Below are 23,801 nucleotides of genomic sequence, written 5' to 3'. Positions count from 1 at the left end.
GACCAAAGTTACCTCTTCCATGAGCAAAAACATAATTACTACAACCAAGTGAAGAACCTCTAGCTCTAGATGAGCTTCCACAACCTCTCTGGTGATAGAAAACTCTGGCTCCACCTATATTTTTGCCACTACTAGATGCATTCAATCCCAATTTGACTTCTTTTGTAAGTAGCAATCCAATAAGCTCCTCAAAGTCAGGCAAAGAGCCTCCTCTAACTGAAATAGAGGTATCCAAAGATTTGAAAGCTGGTCCAAGTCCATTTAGTGTCACTGACACTAAATCATCATCATCAATAGGTGCATTAATGGATGCAAGGTCTTCTGCAATTTGCTCAATTTTCGCCACATAGTCACTCATACTGCAATTGCCTCTCCATGCACCATGTAATCTTTGCTTGAGTTGTATCTTACAAGCCTCTGTACATGTTCCATACATTTTTTCTATGATTTCCCATGCCTCCTTACAAGTACTTGCCTTTTTTATATGAGGAATCAAAACTTCTGAAATATATATGGAGATCCAATGCACAACCTTCTTGTTCTTCCCTGTCCAATCCTTGTACACTTTCTTTTTCTCTTCAATTGGATGTTCAGGAACTTCTGGACATTCATCATCACCTGTTATGAGGTCCCATAGACATCTACCCATCAAAAAATTCTCCATCATGTAAGACTAAACACTATAATTGTCTTTGGTCAATTTGTCTCCCACAATCTAAGTGATCTGTGCCATGTCAGACATTATGGCTGCTCAAAATTCAGAAAAAAACAGCAATACAACTGTTCACAAATGATATTCAATAGTATGCCCCAATCTAGAACATCAATGGTCCAATCCGAGACCAAAAAGCATCAAAAATAGTCCAAAAATGCATGTAAAAATAGCTTCCAACAATATGATTGTCATACATGTGTCCAAAATCTATCATATACATCCATCCATGATGCGAACATGTCATACATTCAGTTCCCAACAAGAAACATCCAATTTGGATCCCAAATGATGTCTGTATGACCCAAAATGCATCAAAACATGGGTCTAAAATTGACCATCTTCCTGCAAATTTTCTACAGTTGTTTTATGCCAAGCTAGAAGTACATATCAAGAAGAAGCTAAAAAAAATTTCCCAGAAGCATTATCATCGATCGGTACTGAGGTTTGGATGCAAATCAGCCACGAACATCAGCTTCTGTCGTTCATCCTCACAACCAGTGGTATGCATCATGGCATCATCAATGGTAGTAGTCCCAGAGACTCAAGAAGGACAACATTCTGCTACACCCACAATGAATGATTTACTTGTCATTGGACCTAGGGTCTTAGGAAGGCTAGTTGCAGGATTGTGGATGAAGGAGTATCCCGGTTCTTCTGTTCCTGGTGAAACAATTACCACAGCACATCATCGTGAGCTACAGTCACTAGGAATATCCCTAGTTGTTAAAGGCAGCCTGTCTGGGGACTACTTTCCTTATGTGATTTTTTGTGCACCTCCATCTAGAAGTTCAGACTATGCTTCAGAGCTCGTGCTAGCTAGAGAGCGATGGAATCAAGAGGGTGTATTTCTGTTTACCTCCAGTAGTGTTGTATATGACTGCATTGACAGTATTTGTGATGAGGACACACCAACTGTTCCACTCAGCAGAAATCCAAGGAAAAATATTCTTTTGAAAGCTGAGGAGGAGGTTCTAAGAGGAGGAGTCACAGTTGTGCGATTAGCAGGGCTATATACATTGGATCGTGGACCTCATGCTTACTGGGCTAAAAAAGGCATTGTTGATGCTCGACTAGATCAATAAACAGCATTACAATAGTCAACACATCAGATCCCTCGGCAATGGCTACAACTGGTGCCACAATTGCCTTCACCAACAAACGTTTCCTGCTCGTTTGGAGGTCGTTAATGCTTGCCAACATTGAACCATGGGAAATTACTGCAGATCAGAAAGGATCAAACTCAGAAAAGAGGCCCCTCCGATTCCCAGGAATGGTGATGACGACGACTCTGCAGGCATTCCCTGTGTCATTGTACATACTAAGCTCTCTTAGAGCTACAATTCAATCAAAAAAGCTCTCCTCCCTCACAGAGCTCCATCACCAGATGTACTGCATTGTCATCTTCATACACACCTTCCAAGAGATACGTGATGCCAAATTCACCCATGCCGAGATATTTTCCTAGATGGTACTTCTCTGTAATGCTATGATACCAAATGATAAACTAAAGTGGAGGGGGTCCAAGAGATGGAGCAAATCAGAGGTCAAGAGCTACACGTTATCTTCTCCTCCATTATTCTTCTTCCATTCTCAGTGTCTACTACAACAAGTGGTATCCTCCAAAGATAGATACCCCCAACTTAAGGACACTTTACATATGCTTCTATTTTAGATACATACATCCATAGGGTATGGCTTAGGATATGTTGTATTTATCAACAAAACTTTTGGAAGAGTTTAATCAAAGATGTAGAAACCGAACTCTGCTTCAGTACTACTTACCATCCCCCAAAAACCGATGGTCAAACAGAACGGGTCAACCAAGTTATTGAGGACATATTGAGGGCTTATTATAATAGGGAACCCAAATGGTGGATCCAATAGCTAACCTTAATTGAATTTTCCTACAATGCATCATACCATCAAAGTATTTAGATGACTCCTTTTTAGGCACTATAAGGGCAAGATTGTCTTACACCATTAAATTTTTCTGATCCTACCCTACAAGTAGAAGCATCTAAGCAAATGCTAGAAGAAATGGATCAGCAACAAGTGAAACTATAAGGCAAGATATTCAAGCCGCCAAGGATGTCAGAAGGCATATGTGGATCAACAAAGGCAAGAATGCATCTTCAAAGAAGGTGACATGGTTTTCTTACGAGTTCACCCAAAGATAAGTTCCTTATCTTTGGGGGAATTCAAGAAGCTAAGACCTAGGTATTGTGGGCCATATAAGTCACTAAAGTTTCTAGGACCAAATGCCTACAAGTTGCAACTCCCTACTAATAACTTGAAAGTACATAATGTATTTCATTTCATTCTATTGAAAGCATATATCCCTAACCTAGACCATGTACTTAACAGCCAACAAATTGTAATACCAAGTCAAGGAGTCCTCAAACTTCAACCAGAAAAGATACTTGACATGCAAGACAAGACTCTAAGAAGCAAAACCCTTAGAGAATATCTCGTCAAGTGGAAAGAATACCTTGAAGAGGATGCCACTTGGATTGACCATGAATCACTATGTAACCAATACCCCAGTTTCATTCGAGATGAGGACATCTCGATTCCTCTAAGGGGGAGAGGATCTGATATCCTGATCTTGATTTAAATCTCCTGACTTCTCGCAAAATGGACTTGAAGAACTCTAAAATCATTAAATAGAGAAGATCTCAAGCAAAAAAACCTAAGGATTGTAACCCTACATTTTTCAATCAATAAGGACTGTAGCCATGTGTCACAGAAGTTACCACTTGAATGAGAGTTATGAGCCATATTAGTCATAAGTGTCCGTGTCTATAGTATGGATGGTCCAAAAATACTAGATTTTTGGATAAAACTAGCATATTTTTTATATTTTGGATATTATTTATTATAAATATCCTAGAAAGCAATGGAAACTTCTAGAATAGGGTGTCATGCAAAAAAATAAGTGGCTTTTTCAGCGAGTTTTGAAGATTTCATGGAAAAAGAAGGATTGGTGAAATTGTGTGTGTTGTGATTGCAGTTTAGAGGTAGCAAAGAGCACTTGGAATGGGGAGAAGAAGAATGAGTGATCTAGAAGAATTCTAACTAGGTGTCATGGGGTTTTACCCCCCTTTCAGAGCCAACAAAACCATTAGATTGCATCTTGGAAGCTTTAGATTGCCAATTTTTCCAAGATCCCTTCCATAAAGAGCTCTTTTTCTTATACAGAACCCTTCTTCTCCAATTTATCTATAAATACGAGGCATGGGGAGCCCTTGAGAGTAGTCGGAGCAAGAGAGGAGAGGCCCTTCTCAAGAGTATAGAGCAAGAGGGTGTGGGGCAAAAGAAGCACGAGCATGGGAATTTCTCATCAAGAAGACAAGGAGGATACTCCCGAGATCTTGAATTCAATTCCTCTGTTTCTTCTATCATATTTCCCTGTGGAATCAAGACTCTTCTCAATTTCTTAGAATTCTTGGTGATTGTTCCCTCCCTCCCTCCCCCACATCAATCAAAAATTCTGTCAATATAATTACTTCCAAGCTCCTTCGTCAAATTTTCCTTTTTTTGTGACATAAGCTGCATGCGTAAAATAAGATTTTATTCGATTCCTGCATATAATTTCTTTGAAGAATTCTTAACCACGAATTCCAAGGGATAACTTGGGTTTGTACAAGATGAACCTAAGGGAGTAAAAGGAAGGTATTGTGTCCCTAAATGATTTAATATATCTGATTTTTGTGTTAATTAAACAAAATCTCTAATGGGTAATAACGGACGCTAATCCTCGGTATATAAGAAACTATTTAATATATCTAATTTTTGTGTTAATTAAACAAAATCTCTAATGGGTAATAACATACGCTAATCCTCGGTATATAAGAAACCTTGAAATGCAATTTACAAATGATATTGTCAGTAATTAAACTAACCAAGATTTTCTTTTATTGCGGGCAAAGGCCCACAAAACTCCAAGGGAGTTATCCTCAAGTATGAAATTCTTTCTTAATGAGATGGCAAGCTCAACACCTGCAAACATTGATGATGGACCGCCTGGCTAGATGGGTCCACATGTCTACACTTAGCACATTGGTGGTCATTATGACACTCACATAGCTACTAGCTTATCACTTATTATATTTAGTTTGTTACATCTACGTACAGCTGGTAAAGATATAGCGCCAGTCGATTAGTATAGTCAGTTATGCATTGTTTGACTTAGAAGGCCACTTTCCTTTGTGTTGTATCTTATCTATACTTTGTGTACATTGTATAGTGTGTGGGAGAAGAAGAAAAAATCAGCAAGAAAACGTTTTGGCCTCCATCTCTCTTCTTGTGTTCTTGAGTGAGCTTCCTCTTGTGTATACAGTGCGTGATTGGCGCAGCAGCTCAAGCAAATCCTCCCATCACGCAATTCTTGACATGGTATCAAAGCCACGCCACTGAGAGAGATTGATTTTGAAGGCTGAAGTGAAGGAGAAGAAGTAAGGTTTGAGCAAGTAAGCAATGGGTAAGAAGCTCTCCCATTCTTCCACTCTCTCTCTTGGATTGTAATGTGTCCACCTGTTCGTTTGTAGAATACGTCCTAGCAGCCCATCGAAAAAAGGGTCTAGAAAGCTCCGCCTGGCACTCCCATGGAATGTTACGGGGTTTGCGATCTAGGTCTTTCCATGTCTGCCACGTAGCAGAAGTATTTCGGCTGTTCCCACTTAGGAATGACCTAAATCAGGGTTTTCCTAGTGGTCAAACTCCTAGAACGGAAGCTAGCGTCGAACCCCAAGTGAACTACTTTACGCAAAAACGTCAGGGTCGAAGCAGATTCATGCTGCACTTGGTTCAAGGAGAATGGGAAACGAGAGGGATGCAAGGCTCGACCTCTCTACCCATAAGGCATAGTCCCATTCCATTCCCCTAAAACAACATAAATCGGGATTCTAGCAACCTAAACTCTAGGTCAACGCCCTTGCTATTCATTTCCTTTAAGAGAAGTTTTCTGCTTTCCATTTCGCTTGAGAAAAGTTCTCGGCCAACCGGGACCACCCATCCGTAGGACGGACCCATGGCCATATCCACCGCACTTTCCTCAGGGTTGCTTTAGTTGTCTAATTACCTACCACATTTAGTTGGACACGCATAAGACAACTTCCTTAATTAGCCAGTTAGACACCGGTTCCTTCACGTAATCTTAGCACTTGACATTAAAAAATAGTGTCAAACAAGTTCCTTTTCAACCGATTATCTTACTTATCTTTGGAATACATCCATAAAATCCAGCCTGTAGGCTAATCCATAACCCGCCCGAAGGCAATCCATAATCTGCCTGAAGGCTATCCAGCAATCCACAGGGATTACTAATCGAAGATTCCGCCTATAGACTAGTATGCGGGCCTTGAGATCCAATCCCGAGTCACGTTGGCCTCTTGTGCAGGGCCCGGAAGGCAAGGGATTTACGGCCAGAGCCCCCTAGCACCCAAGCGTCCTACTCCAAGTAGCGCCCAACGGAGAGATCTCTCGTGATGGGTTCGATCTATGTTCCCGGTGCGGCTAACAACCCCCTTGGTTAGGGTCAGGCAGACAGTCGGGGGTAACTGATGCTGCCTCTCCCTTCAGGCCTTCAACTTGAAGCATTAATTAACTTTCCATCTTTTAGTTCCTTGAGCAAACAATGCAAACAGTGCTCCTAAACTGTTACAAGCACAATCAATCCAGTGGTCGTTTATTTGGCCAACTGCTAAGGAGTGAATCCTTATCTCTGAATGCATCCAACATTCGATCTGGGATCAATTGCGACTTGGCAAGTTCCCCCAAGGGTTTGTTTGTTTAACCTTTTGTCCTTGGGTTAGGGTCATACCCTGTCAACCCAACTTAACCAACACCTCAGGTTTCATAAATTAACAGTAAATCCTGGCGACCATATCGCTCTAACTTGATTGATCCCTTGCTTCCAAGCAAATACATAACTTCCCTTAACTTGGCAAATCAGCCCAAGAAAGGTGATGTAGCAGTATGACTACTCATCCTCTTGCAAGTTAGACTTGAGCTAGAACCTGCCAACCTCGTTCCAAGGAATGGCAAATCTATCTTGTGATTAAACCACAAGGCCATGCAACATTGCAGCTTGTTGCACAAGTGTCGCATCTATCCCATGGGATCATTTCACCCATTGAACGGCATTTCCTGGTCAGGGAATTTTGTTTAGACAAGAAGCAGGGTTTAGGGTGTCTTCTTACCCAACCCAACCCTAATTGTACTAGGCCGACAATGTCCTAGGGTTTCCAAACTCAATCCGAGTTTTGGCATTAGGTTAAACGATCCTTAGGGTAGAAACCCTAGATCGTTGTTTGCATGAGCGTCCAATTGACCCAAACACTGTGAATGTGGGTAGGACCTTTGGGTTTGAGGGTTTCGACTTGGCATCCAAGTACGATACTTGGATGCATTTCTAACGTGCCAAGCCCTAGCTAGTACTTGAGGTGTTTATCGTATCGACTATTCGTGCCTATACGAATCCCTTGAGGGTTAGGTGATTTAGTTAAATTGGACTACTTGTCTTCCGACAAGGGCGATCCTTTCCTAGAGATGCTAACCTTGTTCTAAAGGTGTAAACAGATGCTAGATACCACATTTCATGCAAGTATACGATTTGTTACATCTATGTTCTATAAGGTATGCAATAACCCTATACTTTTCTTACTGAAGTCACGACGAATGATAACTTGCATGAAACCTACTAGGGTTTACATCAAAGAATCATGCCTACAACCCTTTTGTCTGAGCTATAGAATTTCATGCTTTGACAAGCCATGCACTCTTTTCTAAATGCAACTCGATGAAATGAAATTTACGAATATGTAATATACGACCCTTAACATTGTTAATGAAGTTCATGTGACATGCAACCTTTAATCCGTTTGACAACATCTTTGCATGCAACGTGCAATGTCCATTGTTTCATTTTCATGCCGTGCAATGGACATTAACAATTCTTTCCATGTGAGTCATAACAAGAAAGTTATTGACTAAATGCAAAATACTCTTTTCCTTCACGGCCAATGCACTTAACAATTTCCTCTTTAACCCTAGGCAATATGCATTTTAGACTTCCACTTTGAAAATGGACGATAAGGCAATTTGCGACTAAGTTCATAGGGCGAGTAAGTGCTTTTCATTCATGACTTTGGAGATGCAAACGATCCAATTGCATGATATGCACCAATCCTTATCTATCGTTCAAAGAGATAATTTATCAAATGTAATGATAAGCGTAAATTGCATTCTCCCTATGAAATTAAGCATATTCAAAGCATTTCTTATACATAGGATTAAATTCAAAAAACCTGGGCTTGTGGATCCGCGGTGATGTCCATGTGTAAGTTCGGGGAGGAACCTCCCGCAAGTGCGCCTTGCATCTTCTTGGGAGCCATCGTAGACGTGATTATGGACTCCGCGGATTTCCTCTAGCCTTTACTCTCGCTCTCCGATACTTCCCGAAGGTCGATACCTTCTCCTCGTGTAAGAATTTGAGTTTTATGAACCCGGTTTTAAAACCGGGGCGGGCACGTAGGAACAAGGCCTAAGAACCTTATCCTTTAGAAGCTTCTGATTATGAATAGAATCGATGTGGAAGAGCCCCAATGATTAGGAAGGGGAAAAGATTGTTGACAGGGGTGATTAGGATGATGGCAAGGAGGGCGATTATGGCGGCGGTTGCAACGGTAGTAGCAGGCGTGTGTGGCAGCGATTCTAGCGGCAGCAGCAGTCCCTCCTCTCCACGATCGTGCAGCTGCCTCTTCCCTCCTCTCTCTGATCATTCCTCTCCCTTCAATCCTCCACCACGGGAACCTCCTCCTTAATGTGCCCCTACTCTCCCTCTTCTCTCCTCAGCACGACGCAAGTGGACAGGCGACGGCAGCAGCAGCAGAGTCGTTCCCTTCTTCTCTCTCCATTCGTCTGATCCTCCCCCACTTTGTCCACAGGGGGGGTTCATATAGTGTTTAGGGGGGGGGGGGGGGGGGGGGAGGGAAGCTCCACCACGTGGATTATGCATGGCTCCCCCCCTCATGCAACCCACACCACCCTACCTTAGCCCATTCCTCCCCACACTCCCTCTCCTCCAGCCATGCATCGGCTGGGGGAAGGGATAATTATAAAAAAATTTGACTAAAATTTCATCATTATCCCAATTGCCCCTTCAAAAAGAGTGTTCTCCCATGGGTTTTTACGGTCTTCAACCCTGACCTCGATTTCACAATGTGGAGGCCTCATTTTTGCACGTACAGAGTACGGATTAATCTATCGATAATTACGATGTGGGAGATAACCTTGCACTGGTTTTACATGGTGTGCGGGGAGTCAAGCTCAACAATATTTTTTAGCGGAAAATATTACATGGATAGTGCATGTGGAGGCATCGGAAGCAGGGTAGAGTGAAAATCTCATATTGTTGTGAGATTTGGTGTGCGAGTAGTGCAATTTATATTCCACAAATAATCCATTTAGGGCTTTCGCGCATTTATTTTGGATGTCTGAGACCATTTTAGGCCCCGTTTTAGAGCCGCAAGGTTGCAGACAACGGTTTCAGGGTACACTATGATTTTGATTGTATTGATGAAAGTGGGTACACAAGTTACAGATTTCGAATTTGTAATTTGTGAGGTATTTGCAAGAATCAAACATAAGGTTTATCTGCAAACAGGTTGCAGATTACATGTACTATTGAACAATCAGTGAAAAAGGTTGCTTGGTGTATTGCCGTGCACGTGTTGTGAAAGATTGCAGAAGACTAGCTTGATGTGTTGTATCCTTGTTTGTGATAATGGCATAGAACAGTGGAAATCCCATTATTGAGAAGCTCATCAAGAACAACTACCCTTCATGGAAGTTTTGTGTGACGAACTTCCTCATTGGAAAGGGCTTTTATGAGTTTGTTTCAAGTGAAGAAAAGGAGCCAGAGCTGAGTATCCCTTCAACTACAGATGAATTAAAAGCATGGAAAGAATGGAATGCGAAAGACAAAAAGGTGATGTACTAGCTATCTTTAGTCATTGATAATACGATGTTGGGATATATCAAAAATACAGAAACTTCACATGCAGCTTGGACAATGTTTGAGAACATGTTTTCAGTAAATACAAAGGCATGAAAGATTTAACTCAAGCAAGAGTTGAATGCCTTGAAGAAAGGAAAAATGCTTGTCAATGAGTATGTGTTGAAGGTGAGGAGCATTGCAGATGCTTTGGCAGTGATTGATGCAATGCTTGATGATGATGATTTGGTTTCATCCACTTTGAGTGGCCTGAACAATGAGAAGGCATGGAAATCATTTGTTACTTCAGTATATGTATGGAAGCCATTTCCAGATTTTGATGAGTTGATCTCTCTCATGATTTTCGAAGAAATCAATATGTAGGGTGATTCATCTGAAAGAAATGGTGAACATGTCCAAGCATTTTACTCAGGTTGAAGAAGGGGACGTGGTAGATTCTCTTCAAGAGGCCATGGTATGGGAAGTGCCAACGATAACCAGTAAAATAGGTTCAATCAGCAATTTGGTGAAATGCAGGTTTCAGGAGGCCGAGGAAACTTTAGAGGTAGGGGGAGCTCTAGAGAAAGAGGTGGATGGCAGAATAGAGGTTCTGGAAATTCTTCTATTGTTTGCCATTATTGTGGAAAAATAAGTCATATTGTAGCCAATTATTATGCTAAGAAGGATGATATTCGTTGTGGTAAATTGCAGCAAGGAAACTATGCATCGTATTCACGATAGAATGAAGTATCATTCACATAGAGTACCAAAATCAATAAAGAACCATCATAGGCTTTCTTCTGTAAAGACACGGATCCATAGCACTCATGTTGTAGCCATCAAACTTGTGATACCACTCCCTAGGTGCCTGCTTTAAGCCATAAATACTTTTCTTCAATTTGCACACTAGGTGCTCCCTGCCAGGTTCTGCAAAGCCCTTAGGCTACTCCATATAAATCTCATCATGCAAGTCCCCATGTAAGAAAGCCGTCTTGACATCCATCTGGTATAAATCCAAGTCAAGCTGAGCAACCAAAGCCAAGACTAAGTGCAGGGTGGTCATGTTAACCACAAGAGAAAAGATCTCATCAAAGTCCACACCATGCTCCTGCTTAAAACCCTTTGCTACCAATCTAGCCTTGTATGCCGACTTGGGGTGTCCAGGGGTACTTTTCAGCTTGTACACCCACTTCCATGGCAAAGCCTTCTTGCCCGTAGGCAAGAAAACCAAATCCCAAGTGTCATTCTTATGCAAGAAGTCTATCTCAGACTGCATAGCCCTCTCCCAGGAGTGACTGTCACCCCTGCGCATAGCCTCATCATAAGTGAAAGGATCTCCTGCATCTGTAACCAAGACATAATGCATTGAGGGCTGAAATCTATTAGGTGGACGTCTATCTCTAGTAGACTGTCTCACGACAAGCTCTGATGCCTGCCCAACTGCATGTCCAACACCCTGACCATGAGCATCTGCTGCAGCTGTAGGCTGTCCAACTAGCTATGTGGAAGCTCTCGGCTCCTCCTGAAATATGACCCTGTGGATATCAACAACTCTCTCAGCTTGCCGATGTATCTTGTCTTCATGGAAGACTACATCATGACTGGGAATGACTTTCCGCACTTGCGGATTCCAAAGACGGTAACCCATCTCGCCTGCATCCCCATAACCAAGGAAAATGCATTTGATACTTTTAGGATCCAGCTTACTTCTCTTGTCCTTGGGCACATGGCAAAATGTCTCACATCCAAAGACACGGAGATGCGCATAAGAGGGAGGTTTTCCAATCCATACCTCCTCTGCAACCTAGAAATCCAAACCACTAGAATGTGATCTGTTTATGATATGCACAGCTGTACTAAGTGCCTCAATCCAAAAGCTCTGTGATAGGCCTGCTTGGCTAAGCATACTACGTACACGCTCCTGGATGGTTCTATTCATCCGCTCAGCCAAACCATTCTGGGGGGGTGTAGGGGGCGGTCCACTGACACTTAATACCCTTCTCATCACATAACTGCTCAAAAGCACGTGAGACATACTCACTCCCATTATATGTTCTTAGGCATTTTAGCCTATACCTAGACTGATTCTCAACCAATGCAAGCTATCTCTAAAACACAGCCAAGACATCGGATTTCAGCTTAATGGGATAAGCCCAAAATTTTCGTGAAAAATAATCTATGAACGTAACACAATACTTTGCACCACCCATAAACTGGCAAGGCATGGGCCCACAAACATCCGAATGTACCAATGCCAAGGGCTCACTCATGCATGGCCTAGCAAACTTCTTATTCATAGATCTAGTATGCATGTCATAAAGACAATGCTCACATGAATCAAAACATGCATAATCAAGGGGCGGTAAGTACTGCAAACCAGAAAGCATTTTCATTCCCTTCAAAGATATATGGCCCAAATGGGCATGTCAAAGAGATACATGTGGGATAGAACCACAGACAAAACATGATCAAGGGAAGAAGCCGATACAATCAAGGGATAGAGGCTGCCAGTCTTGGCACCTCTCGCAATCACAATTCTGCCACGATCTTCCATGCCGAGTCTCCAAAAGATACATGATAACCTGCATCATCAAGCTGTCCTAACATGAGACTGCGTGTCAAAGCAGGTACATGATGTACATCCTGCATAACAAAACTGCTGCCAAAAGGAAACTGCAGCCTAACATCACCAATGCCGATAATATCAAGAGAGTTGTCATCACCCAAGCGCATAGAATCCGAAATAGTACGGTATGAATGAAACCACTCTCGACAAGGTGTCACATGAAAGGACGCACCTGAGTCCAAGAGCCAACATTGTGCATACATAGACTGTATCTCTGTCATCTACGAAGCACTAGAAGAAGCTACAAGGATATAATCATCATCATCAACATCCTCAGGCTACATAACATTGATCTCTTCAATTTTAACACTGGACTTTGCAGGCACTATGTTGCGATTGGAAGACTTATCCTGCACTTTGTCTTTCCCCTTATCTTTGTGCCTTTCATTGCGCAGTTTATGGCATTGTAGCCTAATATGGGCCTTTTTCCCACAATGGTGACAAGTAATATCTACATTCCTGCCACGGGATTTGCTACATGACTTCCCACGAGACTTAGACCGAGATTTTTGAAAATCCCGTTCATGGCCATTGCCACTGCTATGCTTTCCATATCCATCATTCCTGCCTCTAACTTTCATAGCATGTGACACATGAGAGGCATCCAAATTCTTACTGTTAATCTCTTCCTGTAGAAGAGCACTGTCAACATCAGATAATTTCAAGATAGCAATAGAGGCACATAATGCAATGCGGAATACATTTCATGACTCATTAAGAGTACCAAGCAAGAAAAGAGGAGTGATATCCTCTACAAAAGTGATGTCTTGCGAAGTCAAGTTCTTGAGTATAGCATGGAACTGGCTGAGTAGACATAGTCACATTCTCCTTCATGCGTAGATCCATAAGTTGCTTCAGCCAATACGTCTGACTCACTGGACTTTTCTTGTCATAAAGATTCTTGATTTTATCCCACAACTGCCATGCACTCTGTTCTTCCTCAAATACATTGTAACGAGCCTATTTTGTGAGAGATAATACAATAATGGACTTGCATAACTCATCAAGCTCAAGCCATTCCTCATCTGGCATAGTTGCAGGCGAATGCCCGCTCAACCTCAATGGTTTGATCTTCAATTTCTGCACCAACACTTGCCAAATTTGGCTCTTCCAATAAGAGTAATTCGTGCCATCAAGCTTAGTGATGTTGAAAATAGCATGATCAGTGGACGAACTTGCCATAATGCAAGCTGGAAGACTGCAGATTGTTCAAAACTGCTTACTGTTTACTACAGAAAATGACCAAAAAATCACCAAAATTTGAGAGAAAATGGCGAGAAAAGTGTAACCAAAGCTGCTACCCACCAAGTACTAGTGAAAGTACATCATTTCAAAATATGTCAGCATGAAAAATCCATGTCAGTCTAGAGTTATATGCTTGATGTAATAAATGACAGCAGGGTACTGCGAGAGTCAATTGCTGACCAAATCACTACACCAAGTCAATAAATGACAGCCAAGACATGACCAGCCATAAATGGGCATAAATCAGCACCAAATAGTCATCAAGACCCTGAGAAAACACCCAAACATGTCACCAAAGCATCTGTCAGTGAGAGTAGGCATACCCCCTGGACAATAGAGCAAAGTATACATAACATTGGCAAGACCTGACACCAGTAGGTGTATGCTCACAAGAGTGCAAAGCCCAAGCTCACGTCAAAAGCAATTCCAAGATATCAGTGCATGAACCATGTAACATGTAAGTGTAAGAGATCCCAAAGTCTCAAGTATCTGCAAAATGCTCAAATAGCATAAACCTCCTGCTCAATGTCAGTCAAGCATATACAAGATGCTCCCACTAGCTCAAAAGGCAGATAAACGAGCTCAACAGCTCAATCAAACCATGTCAGAGTACCATAACAGGTAACCAAGACAATGCCTCAATAGCATCCAAGGTCGTAATGGAAAAAGCCAAGTCGTAACAAATAAATTCAAGTCAATGTCCAACTACTCAAGGGATACTCAAATGAATGTCGAGATGAGATCAAACAACTGCCATCCACAGCCAAAGCATAAAGCATTCACCAAGACATCATAACCCATACTGGGTAGCCTAGGCATAAACCATATCATAGATGAAATGCCAGCTACAAAGAAGTGATAGTCAAACCCAAATCAAGCTCTAATCTCAGCTCAAAAGCATTCCGGAGCATAAACAAGACATGTGGCATAGTCCAAATACATCATGACATCATACCAAGTAGCCGGGAGCACCCCATGACCAATATGCATAACCTGATTGTAGCATAAATTGCTTCAGCCTTGAAGTTTCCAGTAGCATACATTCCCGTATGTATAGGCACCAACCACAGCATAATCGGGCATCAAATGCCAAGACCTATAAGCAGAAAATTGAAGTAACACGTGGCTGCCCTGTTTTGGACAAATCTGGGATTGTTCAAAACAGTCAATGTGGCTGAGCTAAATCAGCTCCAAATACATCTCACATAAGATCTGGGATTGTTCAAAATAGTCAATGGCTGAGCTAAATCAGCTCCAAATGCATTCACATAAGAGACATAACATCCACAAGTGATCTGGTATCAATAGACATCAGTAGAAGCATCACATAAGCCATAGGTATACAAATACATGTTGTCTCAGACTTGAAATCTATTGTACAATATTCTATCATCAAAATTTGGCAAATCTAACATCACCATCGCATTCGAAGCATGCCAAAACCCCAACTTAGACTCTTACCTTGCCTGAATCGGGTTCCAAATGCTCAAGATATGACAAAAATAGTGATTTTTGTGCCAGATTTTGAAACAGGCGCAAAAAAAAGTGAGCTAGTTGGGGGGTCTGCTATCCCATGTGTCAACAATGGGGCCCAAAGGGGTCACAAATGGGGGCCAAAGAAGGCCTACACCAAGCCTCAGCAAGCCTTGATAGGTTAGAAGCAAGATCTAGGTGAAGGAAGCTCCAAGAGGTGTGAGCTATGGCTGCCCACAACCTGTGAAAACCCTATTTACCTAGACATGTAGATTGAAGTAAAACTTTGAAATAATGAAGAAATACCTCAATGTCAATGCCCTAATGGGGCCTCAATAGGCCGGGAAGAAGCTTAGGAAGCCGGGGAGTGACGGGAGCTCAAGAGAATGAGATATGGCTGCCGGGAAGGAGACCCAATGCGAGTGGGGAGTCAATGGGAAGCTGAGAATGCCACGAGCCAAGCTCAAGAGTCGGGAAGCCGTGCTCTGATACCAATTGAAAGGTGAGAAGGATCGAAGCTTGCACTTGAGAGCTATGGCAGGAGAGCAAGAGCAAGAAAGAGAGAGACAAAAAATGGGAACTCCAACAGTCATAATGTGTGAGTGGGCCTTCCTTTATTCAAACTGTCACTAAAAGAATAAAGAATAAAGTGATGGTAACGGGCGCCCGCCACACCTGCAGTGTGCAGTGGTGGTGACTATCAGTGTAGTAATACACGAGTGGCTAGGTGGAGGCACATTTACCCCCAATACCTATTAGAACCAACATCTCTAATTAGACCCATAATACTCTGTTTCCTTGTATGTGGAAAGTGCAGTCCTGCAATACCTATAGGTACTAAATCAACCATAACTTTTGATTGAAATCTCCGGTTGATAAATTTTTTTATTCTAATTGAAGATAACACTTTCCTCTTTGGATAGATCCCTTAAAAGTAAATTTTAGAGTAGGTCAAAAAAAGATATGATAGCCCAAAGTTGGCTGACTGAAGCTATCTACAACCTATTCTATTTTGAATGAGTCAATAAGAGGTCTATAGATCCAACTTTGACCTTGTTGAACCTTGAATAATCACAAATAGAACTGAGAGAACTTTGTAGGGTACCAAGTCATCAATTCATGATCAATAAAATGTAAACAAAGTCCCATACCATCCATTTTAGTGATTGCAATAATGAAGGAGTAATGTCTTGCAATCACTGTATGAATTGAATCAATGCCAAGATGAATCAACTAATGCTTACATGACCATTTGCAATGGCTATGTGAACATCAGCTTATCATATAAGAGAGGCAAAAATCCCTACTTGGAAGCAATTTGGGGTGAAAGATCAGTGATCCTACTAGAAGTGACCCCTTAATTATCAAAGTATTGTAGGAGAGAAGAGTATGGGATTCTGGCATTTACAGAGTATTTCTATAGTTATTCTAAGCATGCTGTCAATGGCATTCTTTGCAGCAAGTATCTCAATGTGAGGTACAGCCCTTAGCTGGTAGTTCAATTGTTGCCTCTCAACCTTAACATGTGGCACAACAGTCAAACTTGTACAGAATGTTGCCATCTTGGTACAATTGAAGGCTAGTGATCATGTGTGGTATAGCAGTCTTAAACTTCATAGTATGCTGCTACTCTGTCATCACTAGAGCAAGCTTTGAGGCTCTATGCATAAGTGTTATTGCAGCCATATTGTCAACTCTTGCAACTTCTCCTCCAATAGAACAGCCATCTGACTCAACAAAGACACTACTACAGGAAACGAATGTAAAACTGCAAATAGATAGTGAAGTTGGACTATCTGAGTTTCAGAGGACTACAATAGATGTTCTTGGAATTTTTTGTCCTACTGTGCAGAGGTCCCCTTTGATAAGAAAATACGAGAATCAATCCCTAGCGTTCATCAGGTAGTAATGGTCAATGTAGCAGCAAGAATAGTGACAGTACACCATGAAGTTCTTTCAGTTTCAACCGCACATCTTGTAAAACTACTAAACGATGCAAGACTAGAAGCCAGTATTCATCATTCGGGGAATGGAAGCTTCACACAAATGGCCAACTCAATATACCATTGCTTCTAGAATATTGTTTCTAGTGGCACTTGGCACTACTCTTCATTGCTTTCCACCTGTGTACAGTATTATTTGTAGTACCTCTGGGCACTATCTACCACTTCTCATTTCTGTACAGTACTATGTGTATGTCTAAAACTATATATTTCTTTTGAGAGAAGGCCCAATGCTCTAACAACCACTAGTTAAGCACTCTCCAGAAGTATTATGTGAACTATATGGACTCTGATTCTGAACCATCCACACTTGGTGTAGGTATCAAGGTCATGTTTGACACTGAGAAGCAACAAGACATATTCAATTTTCTAAAATTCTAGATTCAGGCAAGGTAGACAAGACAATCAATATGTCTGAGACAACTCTAGACAATAGCCCGGTTAGAAACTCCCCCACTGTCTTATATGGGAAAGGACTTTAGTTTCTTCATAAGCTTTTCATCAATGTGTGGCTGCTGATGATGATGAAGAGGTGATTGAGTCAAAAATAAAGGCCTTCTTGCATGAAAAGGATTTGGACTAAAGAGGTTTGGGAGCTTTTGAATACAATGATTAATAATGAACTACTCTATGTTTGCTTGATCAAAGTCGTCTTTAGCCTAGATGAAACGGGTCTCATTTCTCACAGCAACAAAGTCAGAGAATCTTACATATTCTGTTCCAAACTCTACAAACTCTATTCCAAATTTTTCATATTCTATACCTTTGTTTGTTTTGTGCAAAAGTCCCTTCCAACTCTCTTAGCCACAGTGTTTAGAGCTTCCTTCCTAATAACCACAAAACCTGATGATTGTGAACAAGCTTCTCTGCCACTCAGCAGATTTCAACTTTGCCTCAAGCTCCACGGCTCTTCCTTTTTCATCTCTATACTCTTGCTCAAGTTGAGCCAATCTATCCTTTCTTCTAGTAAAGCATGGCATGTACTTCAGTGACCTTACAAGAGAGTATTTGTATCAGTTGACATTCTTTCTGACCAGTATGTCTCCCATTCCTAGTTCGGTGTTGAGTGTATTTATCTTTTGGAAATTTCCCAAAGTAGGTTTTTCCATCTTTCTATCCATAGCAAAGCTAATACTCTCTCCTTCTCTTGAGATGTTTCACAGAGTGCCTTTGCTACATCTTCCGAAATATAGCATCAGAACTTCAGGGAATGCTAGTTGTTACCAGCATTGTTATAGGATAGAATACCATGACTTGAAGCACGTTGGCGAATTGCATTCTTTGCCAACTCTCTCTTCATGGGCATGCCACGAGCTCCACCACTTTGTGACATGTTGTCCTTCAGTGTACTTACCCCATACTACAATTATTCCAAAGAGGCACCTCGACTGCACTCCTCTTCAAGCTCCTTCTCAGTGAGCATCTATCACCTTTCACCTGGTCGATAAGCACCAAGGAATTTGCAATGCAAAGATGTTCGATCCATGGCACAAGATGTTGCCTGAAAATACGGGGGCAGCCCTGGGGCTTTGGTAGGGTATGGGATGGTAGTCGGGTACTCCAGATGCTCAGGATGAAGTGGAGAAAGCCATGACAACACCCATTTGCAAGGGAGGGGCAAGGTTTAAGAGATATGAAAAGATCTTGGCTTGGTACTCCATGGAAGCTCCAAAAGGGAGCTTACAGGGAAGAAAGAGAAGACCTCTTTTCAAAAGTAACTCCGACTGGATCTCTTACTAACTCTTGTGAGTCATTTCTTGACAGGTTTACCTCTTAATTTTGACTAGGGATTGAAAATGAATTGCCATTTTTACCCCCTTGACTCCAATTTGTCCAAGCCTCCTACCATAGCTTGTGTGGTCTTCAAGAAAGCTACCATCCCCTTGTGGTACTCCATCACTACTCCTTATAACTCCTACTATCCATGTTGTACCTGTCTGACTCATTTTTCTTTTTAAAATAGAACTGGATGTGAGAAAAGAGAAAGGAGAAGGGACCAAATACCTAAGCTCTGATACCAATTGTAATGAAGGAGACCTAGCTAGCCTAACTAAGGGAGAGAAGAGAGAGAAAGACTGCAGGAGAAGAAGAAGAGGAGAGAGAAAGACAAGAAGAAGAGAGAGAAAGAGAGAAAAGAAGAGAGAAGAGAGGAGGAAGCCATGGAAGCAGGAGATGAAGGTGAAGAGTATGATCTTGATAATAACTTGTTTTTAATCAGGGACTCTTACACCTTATATACCCCGATCAGTGTGACTGGGTGTGTAAACCCTAGTCGGTGTGTATCCCACTTGTTACACTCTAAGTTGTAAGGCCCTCATTATGAGGAGAAGTCATGTGTGAGCACAAATATTGGGTTGGTATTGACTTATATATTAGATGAGGTTTATGTGATCGGATGGCAAAAAGGTGACTTTTGTGGATCTAGCCTTTGGGTTAGATAGAGTAGTTATGCTAGTCACAACTTGAGGCACAATGCATCAAGTTTTTTCAGGGTATGGGAGTTATTAGGGATCCCTATTTTGGGGTCTAGGGGACTGCGGAAGTGGCCCCTAGCTAGGGCCTCTTAGGGGGCCAACAGCCCCCTGGTGGGGTCCAGGGGAAGTACCCATGGCCATATGATGATAAAGGGAATACTCCCTGGCCAACTAGGGAAGGTTTATAATATGGTCGGACATGCCAACCAAACTACCTTCTCAGGCTCTAAAAGAGGAAGACCCCTCTAAATTCATCGTCAATCTATGTTTCACTCTGTCAGAGTTCTTCTAACTACCCTTAAGCTCTTCGCCTATCATCTATTTGGATCACTATCGAAGCTTCACAATGGAAGTGCACAAGCGGATAGAGCTATTTTTGTATCAATTTGATTGAAATTAAAGCAATCTATGTCCTTCTCATATTTCTTATATGTGTTCTCTAATTCTTGCTTAAATTTTTTTCATTGTGCAATGTAATTTCTACATGGTATTAGAGCCTAAGGGGCTCTGAGGAGTGAAGAGTATGTGAGAGGCAAGGGCTTCAACAATGAACTGGAGAAATGTTGTCTATTGCATCAAGTAGCAATGTTGGCACATTAGATGGTGGTGGTGGTGCTTTACTAGAAATTCAAACACTGAGTATTCATCCACCAACCTTCAACGAAGTCAAGTTAGATTGTACAAATTACACTTTGTGGAAGTTTAAAATCACAACTATCCTTGATTCTTATTAACTTCTAGAGACAGTGCTGGGGACTAACCCAAAACCATAATCCACCCTCGACCCATTAAATTCAAGTGTTACGATTCCTCCAAAATGCAAATCTTCTACAAGCTTGGAAATGAAGGAATGTAGATGCATTGTATGCCTTAGTTATAAGCTATTCTAATAGTGTTTTAACCTTGATTCAGCATACAACCAAGGCATTAGACACTTGGAATGCACTAAGGAGTTAGTAGAAATGTGAAATCAAACAAGGATTCAGAACTTGGAGAATCAACTAGCAATAGAGAAGTTTGTTAAAAGAGAGATATGTAAAACATTCATCACTTAAATCAATAATCTACACGACTAGATGGTTGGCATTGGGTTACAAAAGACTAGTGAGTAAGTAGCTCAAAGCGAGCTCAAATATGTCTTCACATTTGTCCACCAAAGTTTCATGGATTGGTAATTGTCCTAAATGCTCAAATGAGACCACAATCTTTTATGTTTGACAAATTTTATGCACTACTAATGGAGGATGGTGAGATGTTGCATGCTTTGCCAATATGAATAGAAAAGGTGATTCCTCTACCAAAGGGTAACAAAAAAAGGAAGGGTGGCAAGAAAAAGTTTCAAGGAAAGTGTCTCTACTACAAGAAGAAAGGACATGCAATTGCAAATTGTCATGTCAAGAAGGCAGATGAAAAGAATAGCACCATCAAGACTAAAGGGAAGGAGACAACCGATATGACTGAAGCAGAGTTGGAGATATTCATGGCATTGAGAAAGTATGTTCCTTGATGTAAGAAATATCTAACACTAACTCATGGATATTGGATTGTGGCATCTCCCTCACATAACCAACAAGAAAGGTATATATAGTTCTATGAAGCCTCTACAAGAATCCATCATTGTGACAGTTGGATATAATGCAAAATGCCTTGTTGAGGGCAGAAGTAATATTTCCTTTGTTATTGCAAATGATGAGCTTAAGAATCTTTCAAATGTATTGTATATTCTAGAGATTAAGAAAAATCTATCAATTGCTTCTATAATTAATCTTGGCCATAAGGTGAGATTCACTAAGACAGATGTAGAAATCATCAACAATACTAGCAAAGTTGTTGGGAAAGGACAAAGAAGGAACAAATTTTATGAGCTAAGTGATCTTGCAACCACCATCGGTGTGTGCACAAGTAAACTTTCACATGAAAGATTTGGTCACATTAGTTTTGAAATGTTGAAGAAGATGCATAAGCTAGGTATGGTTGCTCACCTACTTGCAATGAATTAAATGAATGTACCATGTGAAGCTTGTATGATGGCCAAGCAATAGAGAAAGGCATTTCCACAAGAAAGTAAGAATAGGGTAAAGGCTCCTCTAGAGTTGATGCATGTTGACTTATGTGGTAAAATGCCTACAAATGCCTTGAGAGGATCTTCTTATTTTATGTTGATTGTCGATGACTACAATAAGAAGATGTGGGTATACTTCCTTCATATTAAGGCTCAAGCTTTTGGTAAGTTTAAAGAATGGCTAAAAATTGTTGAGAATAAAATGGGACAAAGTGTGAAGAAGTTAACAACATATGGTGGTGGCGATTTTAACCCAAAGGAGTTTGAAGACTTTTGCAAGAGCAAAGGGATTAAGCGTCAATTGACGATGCCTTATACACCTCAATAAAATGGCATTGTTGAAGGCTGAAATTGCACCATTGTGGAAATGGTAAGGTGCATGATTAAGGATAAGGGATTGCTTAACTAGTTTTGGGAAAAAGCTATTAATATTGTAGTCTACATTCTCCATCGGAGTTACGCAAAGGCTCTTAAGGGCAAAACCTCTCATGAGGCCTATTCTAGAAAGAAACCATCTATCTCACATTTTAGAACTTTTGGATGTGAATGTTACGCACATGTTCTAAAGGGTAAGAGAAATAAGTTAAATAAAAAAAGCACAAAATGTATATTCATGGGTTATAGTGATGAGCAAAAGGCTTACAAATTGTATGACCAAGAGGCAATGAAGATTATAGCAAGCCATGATGTGGCATTCAAGGAACAACCACATATAGTGGAGGAGGTTAATGTAATTTCTTCCACTTTATCAACCACCAAAGAAGTAGTCCACTATGAACCTATCCCAGGAAATGTCCCTACCCTCAAGGAGGAAGCATCATTTCGGGTGATGAAGAAAAAGTTCACTAACCTGCAATCACGCCACCGGAAAGGCCATTGTCGCAATGGGTGAAGAAGCTCTATGATCACACTAATCCTATACCTACCACAACTTAGAAAAAGATAGATGGAAAAATGAGGTCTCTGAGAATAGAGGAACAAAGAAAGGCTTTTACTCACATAGTCAATATGGCTTTGATGGCTGAGATTATGAGAGAAGTAAAGCAGCCAATAGACTTGGAAGAAGCACTTTCAGATCTAGCATGAAGAGCAACTATGCAAGTATAGTATGAAAGGTTAATGAAGAATGATACTTAAAAACTAGTGAATTGGCTAGGAAAAAGAAAGATTATTGACACCAAGTGGATCTAGAAGATAAAGTACAAGGCTGATGACAACTTAGAAAAGTATAATGCGAGATTAGTTGCACAAAGATTTTATCATATTGTAAGATTTGATTTTCAAGAATCATTTGCTCCAACTACTAGAATGACCATTATTCACTTAATACTTGTAGTGACTGCTTATAAAAAGTGGCCAGTTTACCAAATGGAGGTCAAATCATTGTTCTTGAATGGTGACCTCAAGGAGGAGGTGTACGTGGCTCAACCATCAAGGTTTGAGGTTCCCCTTGTGAGAACAAAGTTTGTAAGATGAAGAAACCACTCTAAAATAAGTCCCTAGAGCATGGTATCATCAAATAGATAAATTCTTTCTAGGTTTAAATTTTAAAAGATATGCCTCAAATGCTAACTTGTATGTTTACAAGGATAATGAAAAGTTTGTAGTATTTGTCCTACATGTGGATGATCTTCTTATTACAAATGAATATGAAGATATGATCTATCAGACTTGAAAGGCCTTGAAATGACAAACTTGGGCTTGTTGCACTATTGTTTGAAGATTGAAATCTAGCAAGGTCTTGGAAAAATCTTCATCTCTCAAAGGAAGTATGCATGGGAGATCTTAAAATAATTTGGCATGGCTGAGTGTAAGGAGATAGCTACACCTATGGAGGTCAATGTGCAGTTAGTTATCCACCATTCAGGATACGTTAGTACTACCAAACATTGGGAGGTATAGAAGGTTGGTTGGCAGCCTCATCTACTTGTGTAACACCAAGCCAGATATATCAACTTTGTTATTGGTGTTTTGAGCAGGTTCTCAAGAAAACCATGAGAAATTCATTGAAAAGATGAGATGCAAGCGCTCATATGTTTGAAGGGAACTCTTGACTATGGTATCACATATAGTTTCAAAAGTGCTCTTGTAGGGGATTGTGACTCGAATTGGCTAAGTGATAGTAAACCAATTATGACATTGTCTTTAGGTTCGAAAATCTTCTCTTGGATCAGTAAACCAATTATGACATTGTCTTCTACCAAAACA

At 40.9% G+C, this 23,801-nt stretch overlaps 1 protein-coding gene across 1 annotated transcript; it reads left to right on the top strand.

The window, feature by feature from the left end:
* The first annotated feature begins 1,224 nt into the window (after positions 1–1,224).
* Positions 1,225–1,797, top strand: LOC148027225 (uncharacterized). The gene has a single exon (XM_087690406.1). It carries the CDS (start codon positions 1,225–1,227, stop codon positions 1,795–1,797), a length of 573 nt encoding a protein of 190 aa, XP_087546532.1.
* The last annotated feature ends 22,004 nt before the right edge of the window (positions 1,798–23,801 follow it).

This window comes from Lygodium microphyllum, chromosome 13 (genome assembly GCF_053477565.2).
Source record: "Lygodium microphyllum isolate KBCC chromosome 13, Lygodium_microphyllum_v1.1.10, whole genome shotgun sequence".
NCBI lineage: Eukaryota > Viridiplantae > Streptophyta > Polypodiopsida > Schizaeales > Lygodiaceae > Lygodium > Lygodium microphyllum.
The sequence above is the reverse complement of the archived record's forward strand: the minus strand, read 5'-3'. Positions and strand labels throughout refer to the sequence as shown.